Consider the following 22,627-nt stretch of genomic DNA (forward strand, 5'->3'; position numbering starts at 1 on the left):
CGACTCTTTTTAGTCTTACAAGGCACTGAAATAATACCTAGTGAAGGCAATTAAATGTAATACTTGATTAATATATCTGTTGTATGGAAAGCCTCTTCTACCTAAACATTAAAAATATTCAGAAAGAAAGAAAGACTATGTTAGTGTATTTTAGTATTATCTCAAATGATTTTCTGTCTCTAATAACCACCATCTCTAAGATGGCCACTTTATCTAATGGAAAAAGAACAGAAAAACAGAACCAGGACTCTTCAGGAACAAAATTATTTTTAGAAAATAACATTTTTTAGTTATTGGGCTGCTTAATTTTTGAAGACTATTGAAAATATACAGTGAACGTTTTATTATACAAATATATTCAGTTTTGAAAACAATTAAATGATAATAAAGCATTTTCTTTTTCTTTACATCATATTACAGTAACGAAGCTGTTACCTCTCCAGATGCATTTAATGAGTTTTAACTAACATTTTAAGGAGCTGAAATTATCATAAACCTAAGAATTAGACAAAATTGAATTTACTGGTATAGAGAAAGATTCCTTGAGCTAATTGTATTGTTTAAGATGGACTATAATTCATTTTATGATATACCACCACCTTTCTATAAGAAAAACTATATTAATGGATCATTATACTTAATCTTTTTTATCCTTTTTTTCCAAGTTTTAAAATAAAAAACTCATGATGTTTTTATACACTCAAATCATATGAGTATAAAAGGCATAGACATATCAAGGAAAATAAACCAAAATTTTTATAAAGTTAAAGTTATTCACATTTTCTCTAAATAAAACTCCATAAAGAAACTTCAAATGGAGGTAAGTTTTTATTTTTAAAAGAGAAATCATTTATAATTTTCTTGATTCACATATTTAAAGTGGGCTTATAGAATCACAACTTATAATTTGGGAGAAATGAGGAACTTTTTTAAAATAAGTGATTTTTTTTTTAAATCAGTGATCAATTTTATACACATCACTGTATACATGTCAATCCCAATCGCCCAATTCAGCACACCACCATCCCCACCCCACCGCAGTTTTCCCCCCTTGGTGTCCATACGTTTGTTCTCTACATCTGTGTCTCAACTTCTGCCCTGCAACCCGGTTCATCTGTACCATCTTTCTAGGTTCCACATACATGCGTTAATATATGATATTTGTTTTTCTCTTTCTGACTTACTTCACTCTGCATGACAGTCTCTAGATCCATCCACGTCTGAACAAATGACTCAATTTCGTTCCTTTTTATGGCTGAGTAATATTCCATTGTATATATGTACCACAACTTCTTTATCCATTCGTCTGTTGATGGGCATTTAGGTTGCTTCCACGACCTGGCTATTATAAATAGTGCTGCAATGAACATTGGGGTGCATATGTCTTTTTGAATTACGGTTTTCTCTGGGTATATGCCCAGTAGTGGGATTGCTGGGTCATATGGTAATTCTATTTTTAGTTTTTTAAGGAACCTCCATATTGTTCTCCATAGTGGCTGTATCAATATACATTCCCACCAGCAGTGCAAGAAGGTTCCCTTTTCTCCACACCCTCTCCAGCATTTGTTGTTTGTAGATTTTCTGATGATGCCCATTCTAACTGGTGTGAGGTGATACCTCATTGTAGTTTTGATTTGCATTTCTCTAATAATTAGTGATGTTGAGCATCTTTTCATGTGCTTCGTGGCCGTCTGTATGTCTTCTTTGGAGAAATGTCTATTTAGGTCTTTTCCCATTTTTGGATTGGGTTGTTTGTTTCTTTAATATTGAGCTGAATGAGCTGTTTATATATTTTGGAGATTAATCCTTTGTCCGTTGATTCGTTTGCAAATATTTTCTCCCATTCTGAGGGTTGTCTTTTCATCTTGTTTATGGTTTCCTTTGCTGTGCAAAAGCTTTGAAGTTTCATTAGGTCCCATTTGTTTATTTTTGTTTTTATTTCCATTACTCTAAGAGGTGGATCAAAAAAGATCTTGCTGTGATTTATGTCAAAGAGTGTTCTTCCTATGTTTTCCTCTAAGAGTTTTATAGTGTCCAGTCTTACATTTAGGTCTCTAATCCATTTTGAGTTTATTTTTGTGTATGGTGTTAGGGAGTATTCTAATTTCATTCTTTTACATGTAGCTGTCCAGTTTTCCCAGCACCAAAAATAAGTGATATTTTGCCTTTTATGGATCATGTGTTGACAGTGAATATATGTGATGGCTTTAAGCCTCTCTCATCTAGAGCAGTCACCACTGCTTGCTCCTTCCCCTATAACTTCCTCATTTTTTATTCAGTCCTCTGTTGAGGCACTTAAGAGGCCTAGGTCTAGATCAGAAGGTTGTCATCTTACTCACCTTTATATCTCTTGTACCTAGCTCAGAGTTGGCCTTCAATTCATCTTAAATGAAGAGACCTTCTTAGCATTAAATTTCTCTGAATATTTATTCTACCTTAGAAAATAACTAATTAATCGAGTTATATATTTTGATCTCAAAGGTCAGACTTATTACCATTCTACAGGTACTTTGTTGGCATTTATATTTGAAAGCACCAATTTTCTGTAAACTTGCAGTTTGTGTCACTGAGTGACTCTTGTGAGAAACCAGGTTTCCATACCCTCTTCCCAACTCTTTGTGTTGAATCCAGCTGCAGCAGATGGTATACTTTCAAAACACTCTTAGTCAAAATTATTTTTCTTTATACATTGTAAAATATACATATTAGTAAGTAATTAATACACTTACAGGGTTCAAGAATCAAAATGTATGAAGTGCATATAGTGAAGTCTTCCTGTCTCATCCCTCACTTCCCACTTTTGTTTTTCTCTGCAAAGGCTTTGTTATTATTAGTTTCTTGTGTGTCCTTTCAGAGATTGTTTTTTGTACATGCAAGCACATTCCAGCATGTTTCTTTTTGTAATTAATTAAAGCATACTGTGCATGTTTCAAACCCAGCTCTGAAGCTGGCCCTGATAAAATGACTTTCTTGTTGAAACCAGTTTCCCTCCTTTGTATCCTAATACATTTTCAATGTGGTTCTATGATGCTGCATGCTTTTTTTTCTTTCAGATTGTGATTTTTGACTTATATTTTGGTAACTTTTCTAAATCTCTTTAGCACCCTGAGGGCAAGATCTCTGCTTGAAATATCTTGTACTTCTAAGTGTGATAGCACCTGTCACCATCAAAATATTCAGTACCTACTTTTTAAATAAAAAAGAAACCAATGATTTAAAAAACTCTTCTGTTATCTCAAATTAGTAGTTAGAACTAGAACTGATTGAAAAGTGAGAATATCTAATTTACTTGGTATCAATTAAACAAAGCAAAATTAAATATCACATTAAAATCACCTTTTAGAAATGAGCTGGGTAAAACTTATTGAGCAAAGTTAAACTTTTTGATTTGGAGGAACCAATGATATTTTATTGCCCAGATAATACTTTACAACATAAATAATGATACCTAAATACATTTGACTTTAGAATTATACTGTTATATATAAATCCTAAATCCGGTAGTACTCACTCATAGTAATTATCACCATCCAGTAGCAATTGCATAGTATTTGACTGTCTGACCCTCAAGACCTTAAAAGAGGAATTATTTTATACACAAGATAGGGTTCTTGAAGATAGGGTTCAGGGTCCCTTTTTTGTTTACTAGCATTCTTAATTCCTAACAACAATAATAATTCTTATTTCTGAAGTGTTTCCTTTGCTTCACGATGTGCTTTACAAAGATCGCTTTCTTTATTCTTCATAACTATCCAAAGACATAAACTTTAATATCCCCATTTTACAGATGAAGAAGGTGAGCCTTAACGTGGCTGAGACTTAAGACCATCAAGTTAATAAAGTAGCAGAGCCGAGCCTCAAACCCAGGCCTCTGACTAAGCCCATTATTTTAACCATAATGTCATATTGCCTCCCCGTCAAAAAGTAATAGTTCCATAAACATTTATTAAATGGAAGTTCTAGGTATCATGAAAGGAACTGGGCAAACAGTGGAGAGGAACTAGAGTGCACCTAGAAATAGAAAATAGTGTGACGGTCCTAAGATGGAAAAGAGCTTGCTATGTTCCAGGACCTGAGGAAAGGCCAGTGTGGGTGCGAATTATGATTGAGAGGGCAAAGATGAGGCAGTAGAGATTTTTAGAGAATAAACCACACAGAAGAAAAGAGGAGGGTAGTTAACATTCTGCCTGGATTTCCTGGAACTGTCCTGGCATAATTATGAAGAATGCTTCCATTTACTTTCTCAAATGTTTAGTATGGAAGATAAAATAATAATAGGTAAGGTTAAAGATTTTAGATTTCAGAAGGAATGAATAAATTTTTCCCCAGCTACTTGTGATATTAGCAGGGAAATGAGAAGTCTTATAGTCCAAACTCCATACCCAGCACTTTTATCAACTGACAACATTCCCAGTGAGGAACTGAAGCCATATCTCCTAGAAGCTTACTGAAGCAAAGGTCTTCCTTTTAAGTAAATGTGGAAAAAAACATTTCAAGGGCTGTATTAGCCATGTGCTTTAGACATCACTGCATAAATATATGTAACATTTGATTATTTAGGATCCACTAATTCATTTTGAAAATTAACCCATTTGCCAACCTCTGATTTTCTTATTTGGCCCACATTTAATATACGTATTTTGCTTACATTCAGAACAGTTATAATTTGATTGTTCATTGAGAGTATCAAGAAAAAAGTTTCTAATTTTACCATGTGTAGAAAGTTTGGGGAAGAGTGGGGTGAAGTGGCTGATATGTGGTGCATGAAAATGGCCCAAATTAGGAATTATAATAATTTGTGAATTTTAATAATCTGGCATCACAAATAGCTTTGATTAGAACTAAACAGTAAAGGTTTGGCAGGCTTTCTGATAAATCTCACTTATTAAGTTTTGGTACCCTCCCAGGCAGAGAAGCTAAAACAATCACATGCAACTAGGTGGTTATCTCCATATAGGGAGCTGGCACCTCACCAAGCAGGAAGGAAGTGGCTCTGTTTATTTTTTATCCATGACTATTTTGAGAGTAAAATTGTACTGAGTCTTAGTCCTAGGAATAACCATGGAGCCCAGAAAATAAAAATATAGCAAAAGACTCAGAGGGCAATTTGATTTATTCCCTTATTGCTGAGCATATACTCTGTGGCTGACCAAGGCTACAGGGTATGAGGAAGAGGGGGTTTTTTTCTCTAAACCTCCATGCTTAAGAAACTAGACTTCTTTCTAGTTTCATGTAAGATATGAAGGTTTGATTAGAGTTTACATGAATTTTAAAATATTTAAACACTTTTGGGGAAAACATACTTATAATAAATTTTCATCATGAGAACTCAGTATCACTTACACCTTAAAAAGCTATCCATCATTTGTTCTTTGGTATCAGTTTGTTTCCACAGATTATATGGCAAGGTTGGATGCGGGCCTGTGGAGTTAGCATCAGGAATAAAAGAAATTGCGCTACTCATAGGTTCAAGCACATTGTTTGCTGGTTGTTGTCAATGATGTAATATGAATTTTCTGAAATAATTTAAATGTGGTCTTTAGCACATTTGCATTCATAAAAGGTGCTTGGATATGCTTCTTGCTTCCTCTTCTCCTGCTTAGCTGTCAAAATACGGTGATGCTTTTGAAGATTTACGGTAGATGGGTAATGAGATTGCTGAATGTTAACCGCAGCATTCAGAATTCATTGGGTGGCAAAAGAAAAGAAGGTTACTGGGTCTTTGGGATAGAGTAGAGAGATGATAGAGCTTTTTTTTAATCAGCCAATTAAAAAATAAATATGCTATGTTCTGGATTAGGAAACATTTCAAAGTTCTTGTCATGTAGTAATCAAATAGAACATTTCCCAAAGGTCAAATTACATCCATTTCAGCAAAATTCCTGACAGCTTACAGTAATGCCCATATTTTGCAGTGTGGATGTATGCAAATCTTAATATTAGATAGGAAAGACTAAAGAGCCCACAGGCATGTGGAACATGATTTTTTTATTATGTAAATTCCAGGTATACAGCATTATAGTTCAACAGCTGTATATACTACAGAGTGATCACCTCCACAAATTTATAAAAAATACTTTCATTGTTGCATTTGAATTCAAGTAAGTCTCATGCAGTTATGCTTTGGTATATATTCCTGTGTAAAAGAGGGAAATAAACAGCATACTCTCCCAGTGGTCATTTTTAAGTTCATGAATTATGGTGAGATTCATTGTTACACTCTAAATCAGACCACTAGTGATTATGGTTATGAAGTGTGTTGTTAAAATAGGTGAAATGATGGAAATTGTGAAATCAGCAGAATCATGTTGAAAGCCCATTATAACATATAGCTCACTTATTCAGAAATCTGTTGAGTTTCAGGTAGACAGGAAAAAAGATAGAGCAATAGTAGTTTCAAAGTAACTGGCATTCTTGACAAGGAAGGTTGACCTTGACCTTCTTCTCCTTCCAACCCTCATTTCATCAGCAGGGGTGAGATTACTTTGAGACCTTGCCAATAGGTAATAAATAACACATAAATTCCAGGACACCCTTACACTGTAGGGTGCCCTAATGTGTAATAATCCTTAGACTATTGAGTTTATAACTCATGACATCTGGCAGTTACTTGGCATTGTAATTCATGCTGATCAGGCACATCAGAATACACCATGGGAGAGAAATATCAGAGCACTAACCCATTGATACTAGGAAAGGGTGAAATGACAGAGGTGCACAGCTGCTCAGACTGTGTACCTCTGTGAACTGTGCAATGTTAGAATGCTGTAAAAGCTAATGCCTTCAGATAAGGACTAACAAGGCGGGAGGAGAGTAGTAATCTATTGGGATCCAGAATAAAGCAGCACATTAATATTTACTTGATAGCCCTTTATTTCTTTATTCAAATTGACAGATGTAGCTTTAAGGCAGTAATGAATCTTGAAGTTTGAATTTAAATAAATACTTATGTATATTTTAAATTTAAATGTGCACTTAAATAAATATATAAGTATATTGAATTAAAATTTTTTACAGACATATGTATACAAATTTTATATATATAAAATATAAAAGAGATTTGTCCCTTTCAATTTTTTGTTTTCTTTGGTCTTACAGTGAGAGCTAAATGAGGCAAAAAAGAAAGAGTGTGGGAAAAAAATGAGAAATAGTGGGCCAAAAAAAAAAAAAAAAGCATTCCACAAAGCACCTGTAACAAGCCTTCCTGATACCTAGAAGCCTAACTGCTTTAGCTGAAGACTTGAGGCTCATGGGACATGAACCAGATTGAAGAGCTAGAAGCAGACAGATGGTTATTTGTGATCGTCCTGTAAATATAAATGCTATAAAGATGTTGTGATTATTTATTTATTTATTAATGCCCCAACACAGATTTAGAGAAAGTAGGAGGCAGTATTTTAGCTTGAAATAATCTGGTGTTTCCCTTTGTTACCATCTTGAGAAACATCACTTAATGCTTTTTTTAGGACTAATCTGTGTAGTTCTGAATTTTAAATTCAATGTATTATTTCTTCCAATATCCAGAGTTATAGCTATCTCTGTGACTGAGATTGAAATTAGCAAAAGGGCAGGTGCTGGAAGGAGGTTGGGTAGCAGAGTAGAACATTTTGGGGATGTGGAGAGTTTTTGTTTTACAGTAGAGGAAGGCCGCCTTGAACACATTTAGACCAGTACCCTCAATTCTACACACCGTTCTCCTCCTGACGTACTATTATATTCGGACACACCCTCTAAGTTCCCCTCATGCCTTTGAGTTTTCCGTGATTCTGGAAACATCAATCCCACATGAACAATTTTGTGGACAATGGCACTTTAAGAAAAAAAGAGGAACTGATTAAACATTAATTAGCCTCAATCCACAACTTCCTCACAAGCTAATGGATAGGGTATGCAGATCCCTGTCAAATATCAGATGCTAGACTTTGCCAAAAATAGGACTTCCAAGTGTTGAAGGAGTGCCAACTGCTGGCTCCTTAACTCAAACCAAAGGAAATGATTACCAGAGACAGGCCTCGAGTCTGCCGTGGTCAGATGTCACCAGTTTGCAGTGCCACATGTGATCCAAGAGTTTATGAATGATCTCAACTCTTGGTCCCCAAGGAGAACATATGCATTACAGAGGTTACGGATACAAATTACAGAGAGCATGATGTTTCCATGCAATTTCTAAGAATCCTTCAGCAAGTTTTAAACATTAATGGAAAACATTAAGGAAGACTTGGCACTCTTAGGGGGACTTCAAATTATATTGCGGATGAGGACAGAACAGGGCTAAAAAAGGATTCGAGAATAAAGACTTGGCTAAGAAATTTGGAGCTGGCCATCCCTCTTGGATGAGTTGTGTGTTTGTGTGTTTTATTCCCTGCAGAATTCGAGGCTTCACAGAATGCTATGACTTGAAAATGAGCAAGTCACAGGGTATCCCTGTTCATTTATCATGCTCCAATTCATACCACTGGTTTATCTGGATCATTTGCTGAGTGAATTTGCTTGCACAGGGAATCTTAGTGGGATGAGGGGTGAGAGCTTCTCATTTTGGAATTGTCAGCATGTTGCAGAGGTGCCAGAGGTCAGCTTGCACAGCGGTAGCAGGATGTCTCCCCACTGAGTTCTTTCTTTCCCATTCCCCTTCTGTGCAGAACAAACCACTTATGACTTGTTTCCTAAATATCAGATCTTATTGTCTATTTAGCTGGTGGCTGGCCTGTCCATTCTGACCATATCGTGTTTGATTGGACCAAATATAATAAAGTAGTTTGTTGTGAATGATGGTTCCTCTTTAGATTTATTAGGTCTTTTGGTCTTTTCAACTTCAGAAAAATACGGAATTATTGTAACTTATCCGTGTAGAGCTTTCAGTTGAAGGGGGAAACTCAATTTCAACTGGCCTAAAAATGAAAGAAAACTTCTTTAGATCCCATGCGTAGAAAATCCAGATTTAACACAGTCTTCAGAATTGCTTTGTTCAGTTATGGCATCAAGAACCCAGATATTTTTTCTCGTGTGCAGAGCCTCAGTTTCATTCTGAGGCTGGAGCTCCCCCTGGGGTCACAGTATGGCTGCCAACAACAGCCATTTAGTGCAGCAGGACAAGACAGTGCTCTTTCCTGGGAAGTAGCGTAGAGGACCTGGACTTCAGGCTGGCTGGGATTACACCCGATCATTCCCCATGGTGAGAGGTGCTGCTGGTGCTGAGGATAGGAAAATAATGTGTACCAGTTGTAGAAATGGCTATCACTATTTTTCCTAACCCACTGTAATATTTACTATGATATACTATAATTTGTGCTAGCAGTTTTATTGGTTGCACATAAATATGTTGTTCCTTTGAGTGATTGATTTCTGAACTTTTTGAACTGCCTGGCTTTTATTTTAGAGATACACGAGCTTGCAGGTAGGCAAGTCAAGTGCACTGTCTCTTAAATCCTACCAACTTAAATTGTTCTTCAGAAATGACATTTTGAAATCAAATTAAAACACTGTAGTGTATTTTATACAATAAGAAAAAGACTGCAACACACCCGTTGAAGAGGAGTTCATCAATTCAATCAACCTGTCAAGTATACTTGATGAACTCGTCTGATGCCCTTCAAGATGGGAGCCCTTTGGTGGGTTACCTAGTCCCGTGTAAGTGTAAAAGAAAAAACTTTTCAGATGAGTGAATTTGAAGCTGACACTGAAGGAACAGTATGTGTTTGAAGAAAGAAATAGGAAAAAGTAAGGGAACAAAGAGGTATCTGGGGAAGATTTTCAAGCAGAAAGACCATATATGCTAATGTGCACCGATAATTAGATGTTCCTCTGTGTGTCTACGGAAAGAGGGTTGCAGAAATGTATGTGATGAGCATGGAAATATAAACACAGAGACCTGATTCTATACAACATTTGATATCACATTAAGAAGAGAATTTTTTCTTAAGAGCCATTTAAAAAGTTGTGAAAAAGGAATTGATGTGATCATATGTGCACCTTAGCAAACTCATAATAGCCACAATAGAGAGATTAAAAGAGAAATCAGAGAAAAAGTTTAAATAGGATACCCTGGAAGTAATTAAGGAAGAGATGAGGACATCCTGAACTAGGGCAGTGGGGACAAAATAAATAGATACAGGTGATATTACAAATCATTGTAGCATAATGACTGTGTATAGGGTCTAGAGTCAGACCTGCAGGGTTCAGACTCTGTACTTGTCCACCACAATAGGTCATTCCAAATGACCTATGACATATCCATGATGCCAGGTTTTGCACATAGTGTGTACTCATTAAATATTAGCTATTATTGTAGGGCAGTTACTTTTAAAATAGGGAGATCAAAGTGTTACTGTGTGTGCTGCTGATTCAAAAAAGCAAGTTTAAAAAAAAATTATTGTTATTTCATATATTATGCATGACTAAAGGCTTCTGACGGTCCTTTTAAGTATCAAGATTTACTCAAATTTTGTATTCTTAAAGTAAAATATGCACTGGATGGGCATCTCTTGGAACTAGTCGTCAGTCTTCTACTGCGAAGTCTCTTGCTGCACAGCTCTGACAGCTCAGGTGCACATACAGAGAGAAATCCTGCTGGCATGGAAGCCTTGTGATCAGCGTTGCTTTGAGTTGCCAGAGGTTTCAACTGCTGCTACCATGCTTTTAATTACATATCTCTTTCTAAATTACCTTTCCCATGATCAGTTTAATTTGTTGTGGATGGTCTTCTTTATCTGATGGTGTGTATGAATACTTTCATCCATAATGTCTTAGGCGCTACATTTTTAATAACTGCTTGGAAGCATGTGTAGGTTGTAAGTCAGAAATGTATCTTTCAGAAGTCTGCTAATTATGCAGTCTCATTTCATTATTATTGCTAATTTATTTTAAAATGATGAAATGTCAGAGTCATGATTTGCCTTGTCTCTGTTGACTGAGGCAAAAAAGAATTTTGAGAACTATTGAATTAGGACAGAAGGGAGAGGGCTTGGTGAGCTAAAGAATGTGGGATAGTAAGAAGCAGGAGTCCAGGAGGTCAGCTCTAAAGGGATACCTAGGTATGAAGCTGTTTCAGGGCACTGTATTAGTTACCTGTTGCTGTATCACAAATTACCACAAAACTTAGTAGCTTAAAACAACACACATTTATATTCTTACTGTCGGTGGGTCAGGAACCCAGACATGGGTTAACTTAGTCTTCTGCTAAGGATCTCTCACAATGCTGCAATGCAGATGTTGGTCAGGGCCGTGGTCTCATGTAAAGGCTCAACTGCAGAAGTTTCTGTTCCCAAATTTAAGTAGTTGCTGGCAGGATTTGAGCCCTCAAGGGATGTGGACTGAAGCCTCAGTTCCTTGCTTACCGTTGGCTGAAAGCTGCCTTCGGGTCATTGCCAAATGGGCCTCTACATCGAGCAATGTGGCATCTTGCATGATCAGAGGAAGCACATGAGGAGAGAGGGAGAGAGAGAGACAGAAGGACAGACAGAACCAAAAAGATGAAACTTACGGGCTTCCCTGGTGGCGCAGTGGTTGAGAATCTGCCTGCCAATGCAGGGGACACGGGTTCGAGCCCTGGTCTGGGAGGATCCCACATGCCGCGGAGCAACTAGGCCCGTGAGCCACAACTACTGAGCCTGCTCGTCTGGACCCTGTGCTCCGCAACAGGAGAGGCCGCGATAGTGAGAGGCCCGCGCACCGCGATGAAGAGTGGCCCCCGCTTGCCGCAACTAGAGGAAGCCCTCGCCCAGAAACGAAGACCCAACACAGCCAAAAAAAAATAATAAATAAATAAATAATAATTAAAGGTGCTAATAATTAAAAAAAAAAAAAGATGAAACTTACAACCTTTTGTAACCTAATTTTTGAAATGACATTCCATCACTTCATTAAAGGCATGTCACCAGGTCCAGCCCACAGTTAAGGGGAGGGGATGAGACAAAAAATAAATACCAAGAGGGCGAGGTTATTGCGGAGCATTAGAGAACAAGCCTACCACAGGCACCGTTATGTCATTTCTGTTTTATACAGTATTCCTTAACCATTTTATAAGACACTGCCAAGCACATTGTAGTATTCAGTGTCTTCTTGTAGAATTGAATTAATTTGTTACAAATCTTTATGTCATGAATATGAACTCTATCATATCAAACACAGTAGTAATTCAGAATTTATTGATCTTCCAGAATAACTTTCTAAGTCACTGTGCATGTCAATGTAAAAAGAATTCAAGTCTAACCCAGGTTATGACTAGCTTAGTGAAGTCTCATTTGTGTTTTCAGCTCATATAGAGAAATGAATATTTGGGTTTTAGCCAACTAGATTTCTATTTTTCCCCCATGGAGATTTGAACCCTTGTATTCTAAACTTAGATCTGCAAGCAAGTACTATATCAAAAGTGTACCTATTATATCTTTTTTTCTTTAAAGTACAACTCACCTCTACCCTGCCCCCAGCTTTTGTCTTTTTAACCAGATTCTTTTCAGTTCATCATGTTTATTTCTCTTCACCCTATTTAAAGACTTGTTTGGAGCTTTAGGTAAACACATATTGCTGCATGTTCTTGTTTTGGCTTACTTGTCAAGCCACATTGAAAATATGGCTCCCAGTTCCTTCTAGAATAGGAGCTTAATGAGAAAAAAAATATAGACTCAATTTGGACTTGCTTTGCTGTTTTACATTTACAGCAGGACTGTTTTAGTTCCCGTTATCTAACATACATAAATCCTTTACTGTAGAGAACACCTTCTATTTTTTATCACTTGCCATAAAGCAGAGGGCAAAATCCAAGACAGAAATGAATAATTAGCAAAAAATTATAAACAATAAATATTTCATTTTATTTTGTTTACATTTGTGAATGGGTATACAAACCTCAGAAACACAGAAGCAGGTATCAGAACATTTATACAATTTGAGACGAGTAAAAATGACTTTCTATTTCCTAAGAGAGGTTCTATATTTGTTTGCTGTACTAGAACCTGCTGAAAGGGTTGTTTTTCTTTTAAATGTTTTATTTGAGAGAGAGAGAGAGAGAGAGAAGAAACACATTTTATTACCCCCAAAGATGTAGCGTAAAAGAAATGGTATCACTAAGCAAAAATGAATTACTCTATAAACCCCAAAGAGCATTTTACAAGTTGAAGAGGGTACAGTACCAATTATACTATTATCTCACTCTACTCTCTGGGTGAATAGTCGGAAAGCCTAAAATTACAGTTGATGTTAGATTTCTTGGCTTCATTTGCAAATGGGAGTCATTTTCTTTTTTTGTCAACGCCATAAACACACGTTATATTGTTTAAGAGCAGCAGCCCCTAGTTTGTTATGATATTTTTCTCCTTTTTATCCCCCATATCAAAGGACCTTTTTTTTTTTCTCTTAATTTGGCTTGTTGCAGATTGATGTAATACTGTGTTTCTGAATCGTTTGCAGTGGTCTTAAGTACTATTTGAGCAGAGGCTTTTTGGCTTACTTGTCAGGAGACCAGTTCTGGAGAAGGTTCTCCAACTGGCCAGATGTGTCATTTTGGACTAGATTGAGAGCCTGCCAAAACACCATTTGCTGCCAGTACCGGATATTGTAGGGGTGCTCACCACCCTGTTACCATAGTTTTGCGAGTCTTAACATTGCATAAATAGGCAGCTGTTCTGTATTCAGAATATAAATGAGTCACCAGCTTGCTCTACCTTGAGGATTTACCTGCAGTAGGGAACCACAGTGTTAACCCCTTCTTACCCTCGTGTCTGAACATCAGATTTAAATGCACACTTCTCTCAGCCCATTCAGAAGCAAACCCCTATGCATATAAATCACATCCTTCTTGCCAGTTAGACAAGAGAACCGAAAAATGTGCAGTTCATTGTGCTAAAATGGAACACATTTCCTCAGCAGCTAAAGCAGTAAATTAATCAGCGTATAAACTAAGAGTGAGCAATTTGCGCTGAATTCTTTCTTGCTGCTCCTTCAATAGGAGACAAGCTTCTCTAATCTCATAAAAGGTCATGACTTCATTAAGATGGAAAACTATGTTGCAAGAGACAAGAAAAGAAAAGCCTTAAAAGTCACTCAGTTGTCTCTCTGGACCTATTTTCAGGACAGGGGATTTTTATTTATTTGGAGAATGACAATTAACCTGGAGACTTGGCCCAACAAAGAAGCAGAGTGCTGAAGTGGGTCTCATTACAGGACATCAAAGGCAGTTGGTTTGACCTAATCCACATTTGCAGCAGATGATTTACATAACAAGCTAGCACAAGCTGCCCAATTTTGATTTCAAATAGCTGACCAATTTCAAATAGCTTGACCAATTTATATATAGAAAATGTATGTGTGTGTTCTTATGTATATATGTATGTAGGGGTGTGTATATATATGTACACATGTATAACACACATACACATACATATACACCCATATATTTGTGTTGGGGGGGTGTTATTTTTTTACCCCAAGGTACATTGGGAAAAAAACTTGTCTGTGTTAGAATATCAAAGAATAGGAAAAGTCAAGGCAGTTACAAAAAGCAGAGGCAATTGTGTTATATGGTATATTAGCTGGTCTCAACTACATTTTTTATTGAAGTACTGTTGACTTACAATATTATATTAGTTTCAGGTGTACAAGTAGTGATTAAATATTTTCACAGATTACACACCATACAAAGTTATTATAAAATATTGACTGTATTCCCTGTGCTGTACATTACTTCCTTGTAACTTATTTATTTTATAACTGGTAGTTTGTACCCTTTAATCTCCTTCGCCTGTTTTCTCAACTGCTTTTTCTAATGTTTACCCTAAAATAGATATAGTCCTTATTTGCTAAATAAAACCAGCATTCTACAGTCTGATAGGACTGAGTCATTTCTCCAGGCTTTTCATTTTGCCAGGGGAAGAAAAGTACACAGATAGATAGGTGACATTTGGAGAGCCAGGCATGCCAGATTTTCGGAGGTTACAACGGAGGTCCAACCTGCTGTTCTCCTAATGAAAGGAGGGGAAATTCAGACTGGCAAAACTGCTATAAGGGATATCTCTGCTCCGAATGTCACGCTGCCCAGATGTCGCTCGGCAGGTGGAGATGCAGACAGAATGAAAATGTAGCCCTGTGTATGTGGGTGCTAGTGCATTGCAAGGGTGAACAATGAGTCTATCTTCAGAAGTGTAATGAAAACAGTGTGGATCTTGTCCATATTCATGTCACGAGAAAGGGCTTTCTCAAGGAGTTCTCACCCCACTTCCCCTCCCAGACTGACAGGCATACATGCTCCCAGACCACGTGCACATGACTTGTTTCAGGGCTTTAAGTGTAACAAGTATAACAACTTATTTTAATGTATTTATACACATGTATGTATGCGTATATGCTTTTTAAATAGAAAATGGGATCATACTACATAAACAGTTTTGTACCTTGAGTTTGTATTAAATGTCAAAACTATATCATGAATGTGTCTCATCTTATTTTCTTTAGGCTTATCTCATTTTAAACTCAGATTTTATAGCAAAGGTTCATAATCATAGAGTTAATCATTTCCCTGTTGATGAGCGCTTAGATTGGCTCTAAAATATTTTAAGATGGGCGTGGTTCTGTTCTCAGTAAATACCAGCAAATTTTATTAGAACAAAGTTAAGACTTGAAGTTACCTTTTGCAAGAGAAAGCTAAAGTTACTGTCACTGAGTTTTCTTTTACTACAATTGTTTTTCTTCAGTGTTACGAGATGACTTCCGGCAAAATCCCACAGATGTTGTAGTGGCAGCCGGAGAGCCTGCAATCCTGGAGTGCCAACCTCCCCGGGGACACCCAGAACCCACCATCTACTGGAAAAAAGATAAAATTCGAATTGACGACAAGGAAGAAAGAATAAGTGTGAGTTAAACTAAAATGGACCCCTAGAGAGATTGAATATCAAGCCTTAAAATTGATGTGTTTTATTATTTTATTTATATTATTTATAATATTTTATTTATATTATTTATTATTTCTTGTTAATAAAGTTGTAGAACTGTATTTGAGTGCTAATTACTATTTACACAGTTTTGAAAGGACTGAAAAAAGATAACCAAAAATAAAAACTTTGGAATGAGGCTTCAAAGAGTCAAATATTATATAAATCAAGTGTATATGATATATTAATAACTGGACCAATCTGAATATGTAAATATATCTTTGCAGTAGAATACTGATGTCGAAGCTCTTTTTTAAGATCTCCAAATGCATCTATTGATCATGAAATACATAAGTGTCAAAGTGTAAATGATGGCCATAAACTGTATTAACTAGAACATTTCTTTTCATACTACTTCCAAAATTATAAGAGGAAATAATTTGAGGTGATGAATATTTCAAGCTCTTTTCCAGTTTTTCCAATGTAATATTTATAACTAAAATATTATATGAGAACTCATTTCAAAGTTTAAGAGATAGAAAATAAAATCAATGTAAAAATAACTGCCTGGTTTTATAGTTTAACCCTTGTAGAAAAATAGTCTGTTTTCAAGGGAAATGGATGATCAGGTTAATCAGTCAATTAATATTCAACATGGAACGCCCAGAAAATGGTAAAAAGGTAGAGAAATGGCATATAGTTATTTTAGTTTTTCAGAGGATCCATTCAACATGTGTATGTGAAGTTTGTGAGAGCAGTCCACTGAAATAGTAGATAATGCCTCAACCTTCTGACATGGTTCTTAGTATAATTTTTATACTCAGTACAATAAATGAGAATTAATATATTTTATTTAAAATAATGTCTCAACGAAACAAATGTGCCATTTCTATCAAAAAGTCCATGTTTTCTGGGTGTCTATTCTCTTTAAAAATATCTTATAAATGAGGTTTTATTCTTATGTGTACATTGTGATTACATCATAACACAGAACAAGAGAGGCCATGCAAAAGATCACAACATATTCCATATGATTCTGGCTTGAACTGTTGACACTGTGAGGATATACAGTGAAAGATAATTTGGTTCCCAGTGGTCTGTGCTTGGGTACCAAACCTATGAAAATGTGCTCCTGTTCAAGATTTTCTTTTTCATGTTTGTAATCATTTAGCTTTTGCTTTGTAACAAATCACCCCCAAATACCGTGATTTATAATAACCATTGCATTTACAGTATGATTCTGTGGGTAAGCTGACAGTTCTTTGCTCTGGGCTAGCTTGGTTGATCTTTGCTAGGCTTTCTCATGTTGCTGTGGCTTGTTTAAACGTGTGCTGGCAGCTGGGATGATCTAGGATAACTTTACTCACATGTCTGGCCACTGACTGTCTCTCAGCTGGCCATCTTGGTTCTTCTCCTCACGGCCTCTCATTTTCCAGCAGGCTAGCTCGGGCTGGTTCTCATACTGGTCTCAGGGTTCCAACTGCAGCAAGAGAAGGCAAGTCCCTATATGCGAGTGCCTTTCTTCTGGTGAAATGTTGCTTTAGTTCCACTGATCAAATCAAATCAAATCATATTGTCACACTCAGCTTTGAGGGAAGGAGAAATGGCCTCCGTGGTTTAAACCTATCATTTATTATGCTCTACTGCATACAGTTGAGAATAGGTTGACTATGTTTTCTTCCTAAGTAAAAAAAAACTGTTGAAAATCCCTTTCTATGACATGGCTAGTTTTAGAGCCTGAATAAGTCTGATGAAAACGTACCTACTTGAGGTTTGTCTGCCTGTGAAATTAAAATTAAAGGAGGAAACCAGCATATTCTTATCTCATATCTCTTTAAGAACACTCAGTCATTGTAAAGTTAAGATTGTTGAACTAGATAAATAATAAAAAAATTTTTAAATTGGAAAAAGAAGCTATAAGTTGATGATTCACTTACTGAAAACCTTATTCTGCTTTAATGTACCCTTTAACTAACAGACATTTTAACATTATTACATTTGTTTATTCAAACAAAAATGCTTCTCATTTAAGAAACATTTAGGGACCACATATTAGAAGCCAGTGGTTTGTACCAAGTCATACTCATCATTCAAAAAAAAATTATTTGTTTTTATTCAACCTGACCTCCTCTTCAAAAATTATCTCATAAATACAGTTAAGATGAGGCAAAGATTATTTTAATACTAACAATTGAAATGTAAACTCCATGAAAGCAGAGATTTTTACTATTTGGTTGACTATTGAATCTCAAAGGCCTAGAACACTACCCAGCCCATAGAGGTACTCAACAAATACTCACTGAATTCTTCTGAGTCAATTAGATTTCATTATATTATCCAAAGCAGATATCTAGTACTTCGTTCTGATGACAAATGTCAATAGAAATTCATTCAACAGAATCTCAGAGTGAAGACCAACCACTGTGGTTTAATGGGGGCAGTCACAAGATTCAAAATAGGACCAGGCAATAGAGAGGAAGACTGCCTTAAAGAAGCATTCTCTAGAAATGGAATATGGAGGCTTATATTGAGGGTGAATTTAAGAGAAGAAAGTACACATGCAGATGCCAAAATAGTGGGAGAGTTTTGTGTCTTAGACACTCAGCTATTTCTTTTAGAGAAAAAATATGTGCTTAAATATTTAAAATTATTTATTAGTGACCTTTCTTTCTCTGTTTCTTTTCCTTTCCATTTTCTTTTTTTTCAATTTTAACAGATCCGTGGTGGAAAACTAATGATCTCCAATACCAGGAAAAGTGATGCAGGGATGTATACCTGTGTTGGCACCAATATGGTGGGAGAAAGAGACAGTGATCCAGCAGAGCTGACTGTCTTTGGTAAAACTCTCTTTTAAATTATAAATTGCTATTTACTATCTACTTTTCCTTTTCCTTTAAATATTTTTGCTAATACCAAACACCAGGCCATACAGGGACAGTTACTTCTGACTTGTGGTGAACTCAATAGACTAGAATTGTCTTGTTTTCTGGTTCTGTCTTTCAGATGAAATCTTTGATGTGAAGAAAATTAAACTTTTGAAACATTAATTTACCTACTTTATTAATATATGTTTATAGGATTTTGCCTTTCATCAGGAGGTAAAAAACTGTTCTTTCTCAAAATCTATTTGAGAGATTATATACATTTAAAATTTATCACTCATTCCATTGTGATGCATTTATCAAGTATTTATTATGTGCATGACACAGGGTAAGGTTTTTAAAAATTAGAGAGTGCAGTGTATAGCCATTTCACTTGTTTTCTAATTTAAAAAATTTCAGATTGAGCTATTTGCAGTTTTACCTCATGATAAAAAGACTAGCTTGCTAGTTATACACACGCAATCAAAATTAGAAAAAAATTGATCAACTATTTTGCTATAATATTCATGTTTCTTCAACTTTAAGAGCCAAAGGACTCTTTAGCTGGAGTAATTCAATTAGTTAATGAAAACGTGATAAGATCTATATCACAGAAATAGTGGAGAAAGCATTAGGAAGGAGGAAATTGGAGGTAGTAAAGATGGCCAATTAAACAAAAGTAAGGAAAATGCTACAGGGCAGCTGTGGAAAATTGAAAGAGAAATACAATGGCAGAAAATTGGGGAAAATGGGGATCCTAAAGATGCTGGAAAATGAAACATTCCTTTAGAAGACACTGAAGTCCCATGGAAGTCCCATTCAAGTATCTGTATGGAAATATATATGTATACACACAAACACACTCACAAACACATACACATATGTATATACACACACATATATAGATAAGTGTGTATATCAATCTCTCCCTATATATATTTGAATAAAAGAGTCACTATTGCAGATATTATGATTTCTTTTTTAAATGCAAGCGATAATTGTGAATTTAAAATTACTTTTTTGTGTGTGCCAGTAAAATAATCTTCTGAATCTGTGCATGGTATGATAAGGTCCTATGTCATTACTCCAGAACACACTGAGGTAGCATCAGAATCTGGCATACATCCCTAAAGAAACTTCTTTTGCAGTTTGGGATGTGCCACCCGTGGTATAATGGGATCCCGTGCTGCGATGCAAAAAAGAGCCATATTATGGTTTCCATTACAGTTAGAGTATTAGGTGTGCTTTATGAATATGTACTAGAGTGCAGGCCTCTCTTTTCAATTGCTCTGAGTATCAGGTAATCTCTGGTAATACTCCTTGTGGATACTAAGCAGTTTGAAGTCCCAAATGACAAAACCAGGATCCCATAATTCATTAAAGGAATTGAACAGTAAAAATAAAACTGTTCAAAGTATGCATGTAAATTTCTGTCCTACAGAGAGCTCAGACAATATCAGTTTGCCCTTACATTTCATGCAGTTATCAATCTATAGGAGTCTCAAAATGTGCTTCACTCCGTAATGAATAAAATACAGTTTTGCCTGCTAAGATATGAAATTAGCGGTCACTGAACATTAGCATTGAAAACCCACAAGTACAGCTATTCTATTTAAAGAAACACTCATCTCTATTCTTCTGTAGCTACCACCAGCTTTGGAACAGAAAAATGTTTCATTACAGCAGTATATATTGCCTTCAGAAGAAAATTGAAAGGGTTTAGTGTTATTACCCAAGCAATTAGACTTATCAAATGTGACTTGTGTTATGAAATATTCACCCTACTTTCTCTAAAAACATGATGAGAACTACAGGATATCCCTGAATATGTCAGGAGTTACAGGGGGGACTTCTAAATTATTCTGAAAGTAGCTATAAACCAAAAAGATTGAATTTGTCTACAGGCAGTTCTTCTGGAACAATTGATTTAGGAAGCTGAGAAACGTTTATCTCATGGTGTAAACTAGTCAGAACTGACCTAAGTACAATATTAAGTTGAGGGAAAAACTAAAATTCCATAATTGATAAGAAAACAACATCCAAACCTAGAAATAAAACATAAAAAGAGTAGTGATGGTCTAAATCAAGATTGTGACAAGTATCGCATGGGAAAGACCCCCTCCTGTACCTTGATTCCCCAATGCTTAGAGAAAATAAAATAACTAGTGTGCTATGTATAATGAGGCCTTCTTTAGCTTATTTTGATGTTCTATATCCAGAAAATGTTTTCTAGTAAACCTATCTGTATTTCATCGTTGTTAGATATTCTATCTCTGGTGGGAGGTTTATAAATGTAAAACTGGTTAGTGACAGTTTACCTCTCCTCTCTCAATTCTGTTTTCATGTAGCAACAATTCTGCCTTTAAAACTCTGGCTGCTGTGACAACTCTGTACTCTTCCAGCTTTTAAATGGAAGTTTTAAAATGTCCTTTGCAACTCCATCTTTAAGATATATAATACAGAAAAAGTAACTGATGATATTTAATTGTTCAAAAATATAATTCACTTATAATGGCAAGGAAACCAATGAAAAGGATAAAGGGTCTTTACCAAGACAATAGCCATCTGCAAGTATTTTGGCTCTTTAATAAGTGGGATTGGACTTAGAAGTTTTTTAGTTTGAAAATTGCAAATTATGCTTTAAAAATCTGCGCTTTAGAAAAAGTCTTAAATCAGTGTGACTTAATTTTCAAAATGTTACTCTGCCATACTCTATGAATCATTTATGCTGTTTGTTCTTCTTTAGTATTTGCTGACCATAAAGTAACATCCTAGTTAAGTGGCAGTACCAAATCTAAAAATTAGAAGTAGGCATCATAGTGTAGAAGGACACTAAAATCTATGGCACAGTCTAGATGTCTTCATAAAGAATACTTCATAGCAATTTACATATGTTAATTAAATTCTAGAGATCCTGAAGACAGAGAAACTAGAGTTGAAGTCCATAATTAAATTTCCAGTTATGGGTAGGTTTGGGATATCTGTTATCTAGAATTTAACTATCATTAAAAAGCAACTAAAAATAAGAATTTTTTCCTAATGATTTTTAAATGTTTATAGAAGTAATACATGAAAAAAGATTTTCTATGTTACATTTCTAATAGACATTAGAAGTATTGCAAAACTTATGATGAAATACCGAAAGAGCTTGCAACCTCCCCTCCTCCCAACACACATACACACACACACATTTCTTATCTTTGAACATTCCTGTAAGCCTGTTTTATCTTTTTCTTCTGGGATTTATTTCCATATTTCTATGTGCTCATTCTGCAGTTTTATACATTTTAACTTCTTATTTTGGAAGATGATGATTTGGTCCACTTATACTCCCTTCCTCAACTTCTCACCTGTACTTTCCCCTCTTTTTCTCTTTTCCCTTCTTTGTCTTTTCAGTATATTGACTTTAGAAACATTGATTATATTAATGTTTAGAATTTAAGTTATTATAACCTTGTAAATATTGACTGTGAGCTAAGTGTTATGCTATTATAATGGCAGTACTTTTCTGGCACTATATTTGGTCTTCTTCGAATTAATAATAAATCCATTTTTCCTTTTACTTATGTTTATCTATGCCTGTCATGAATTCTTCTTGAAATCTTCAACAGAAGGTTTAAAATTCTCTAAACTCTATTTAGCTATTAAGTCTACTCTTGCTACAGCCATCCTGGAGGCGTCAGACTTCTGCCCAGTCCAACCGGGCTGGATTCTATGTAGGTCTACCCCAGAAACTTCATTCTGATATTCATCTTCCCTTTCTTCTGATGCTGGATTCCCTGTTTCCTATATCCTGTATTTTTTTTCTTGTTTAACTCCTATATTCAGAACAGTGTTTCTCTCCTGATGTCTCCTTGACTAGAGCCTAGAGCACATTCCAGACCAAACTATCTTTATTCAATCCAA

At 35.6% G+C, this 22,627-nt stretch overlaps 1 protein-coding gene across 5 annotated transcripts in view; it reads left to right on the forward strand.

Annotated features, from left to right (window-relative positions):
- ROBO2 (roundabout guidance receptor 2) overlaps window positions 1–22,627 on the forward strand; it is a 572,640-nt gene that overhangs the window by 397,067 nt on the left and 152,946 nt on the right. For all 5 annotated transcript variants that reach the window (XM_061194027.1, XM_061194028.1, XM_061194031.1 and 2 more), the window contains exons 3-4: window positions 15,684–15,841; window positions 18,577–18,697. In XM_061194027.1, coding sequence (XP_061050010.1) covers window positions 15,684–15,841; window positions 18,577–18,697 — 279 coding nt within the window. The remainder of the gene's footprint in view (window positions 1–15,683; window positions 15,842–18,576; window positions 18,698–22,627) is intronic.

This window comes from Eubalaena glacialis, chromosome 6, assembly GCF_028564815.1.
Source record: "Eubalaena glacialis isolate mEubGla1 chromosome 6, mEubGla1.1.hap2.+ XY, whole genome shotgun sequence".
Taxonomy (NCBI): Eukaryota; Metazoa; Chordata; class Mammalia; order Artiodactyla; family Balaenidae; genus Eubalaena; species Eubalaena glacialis.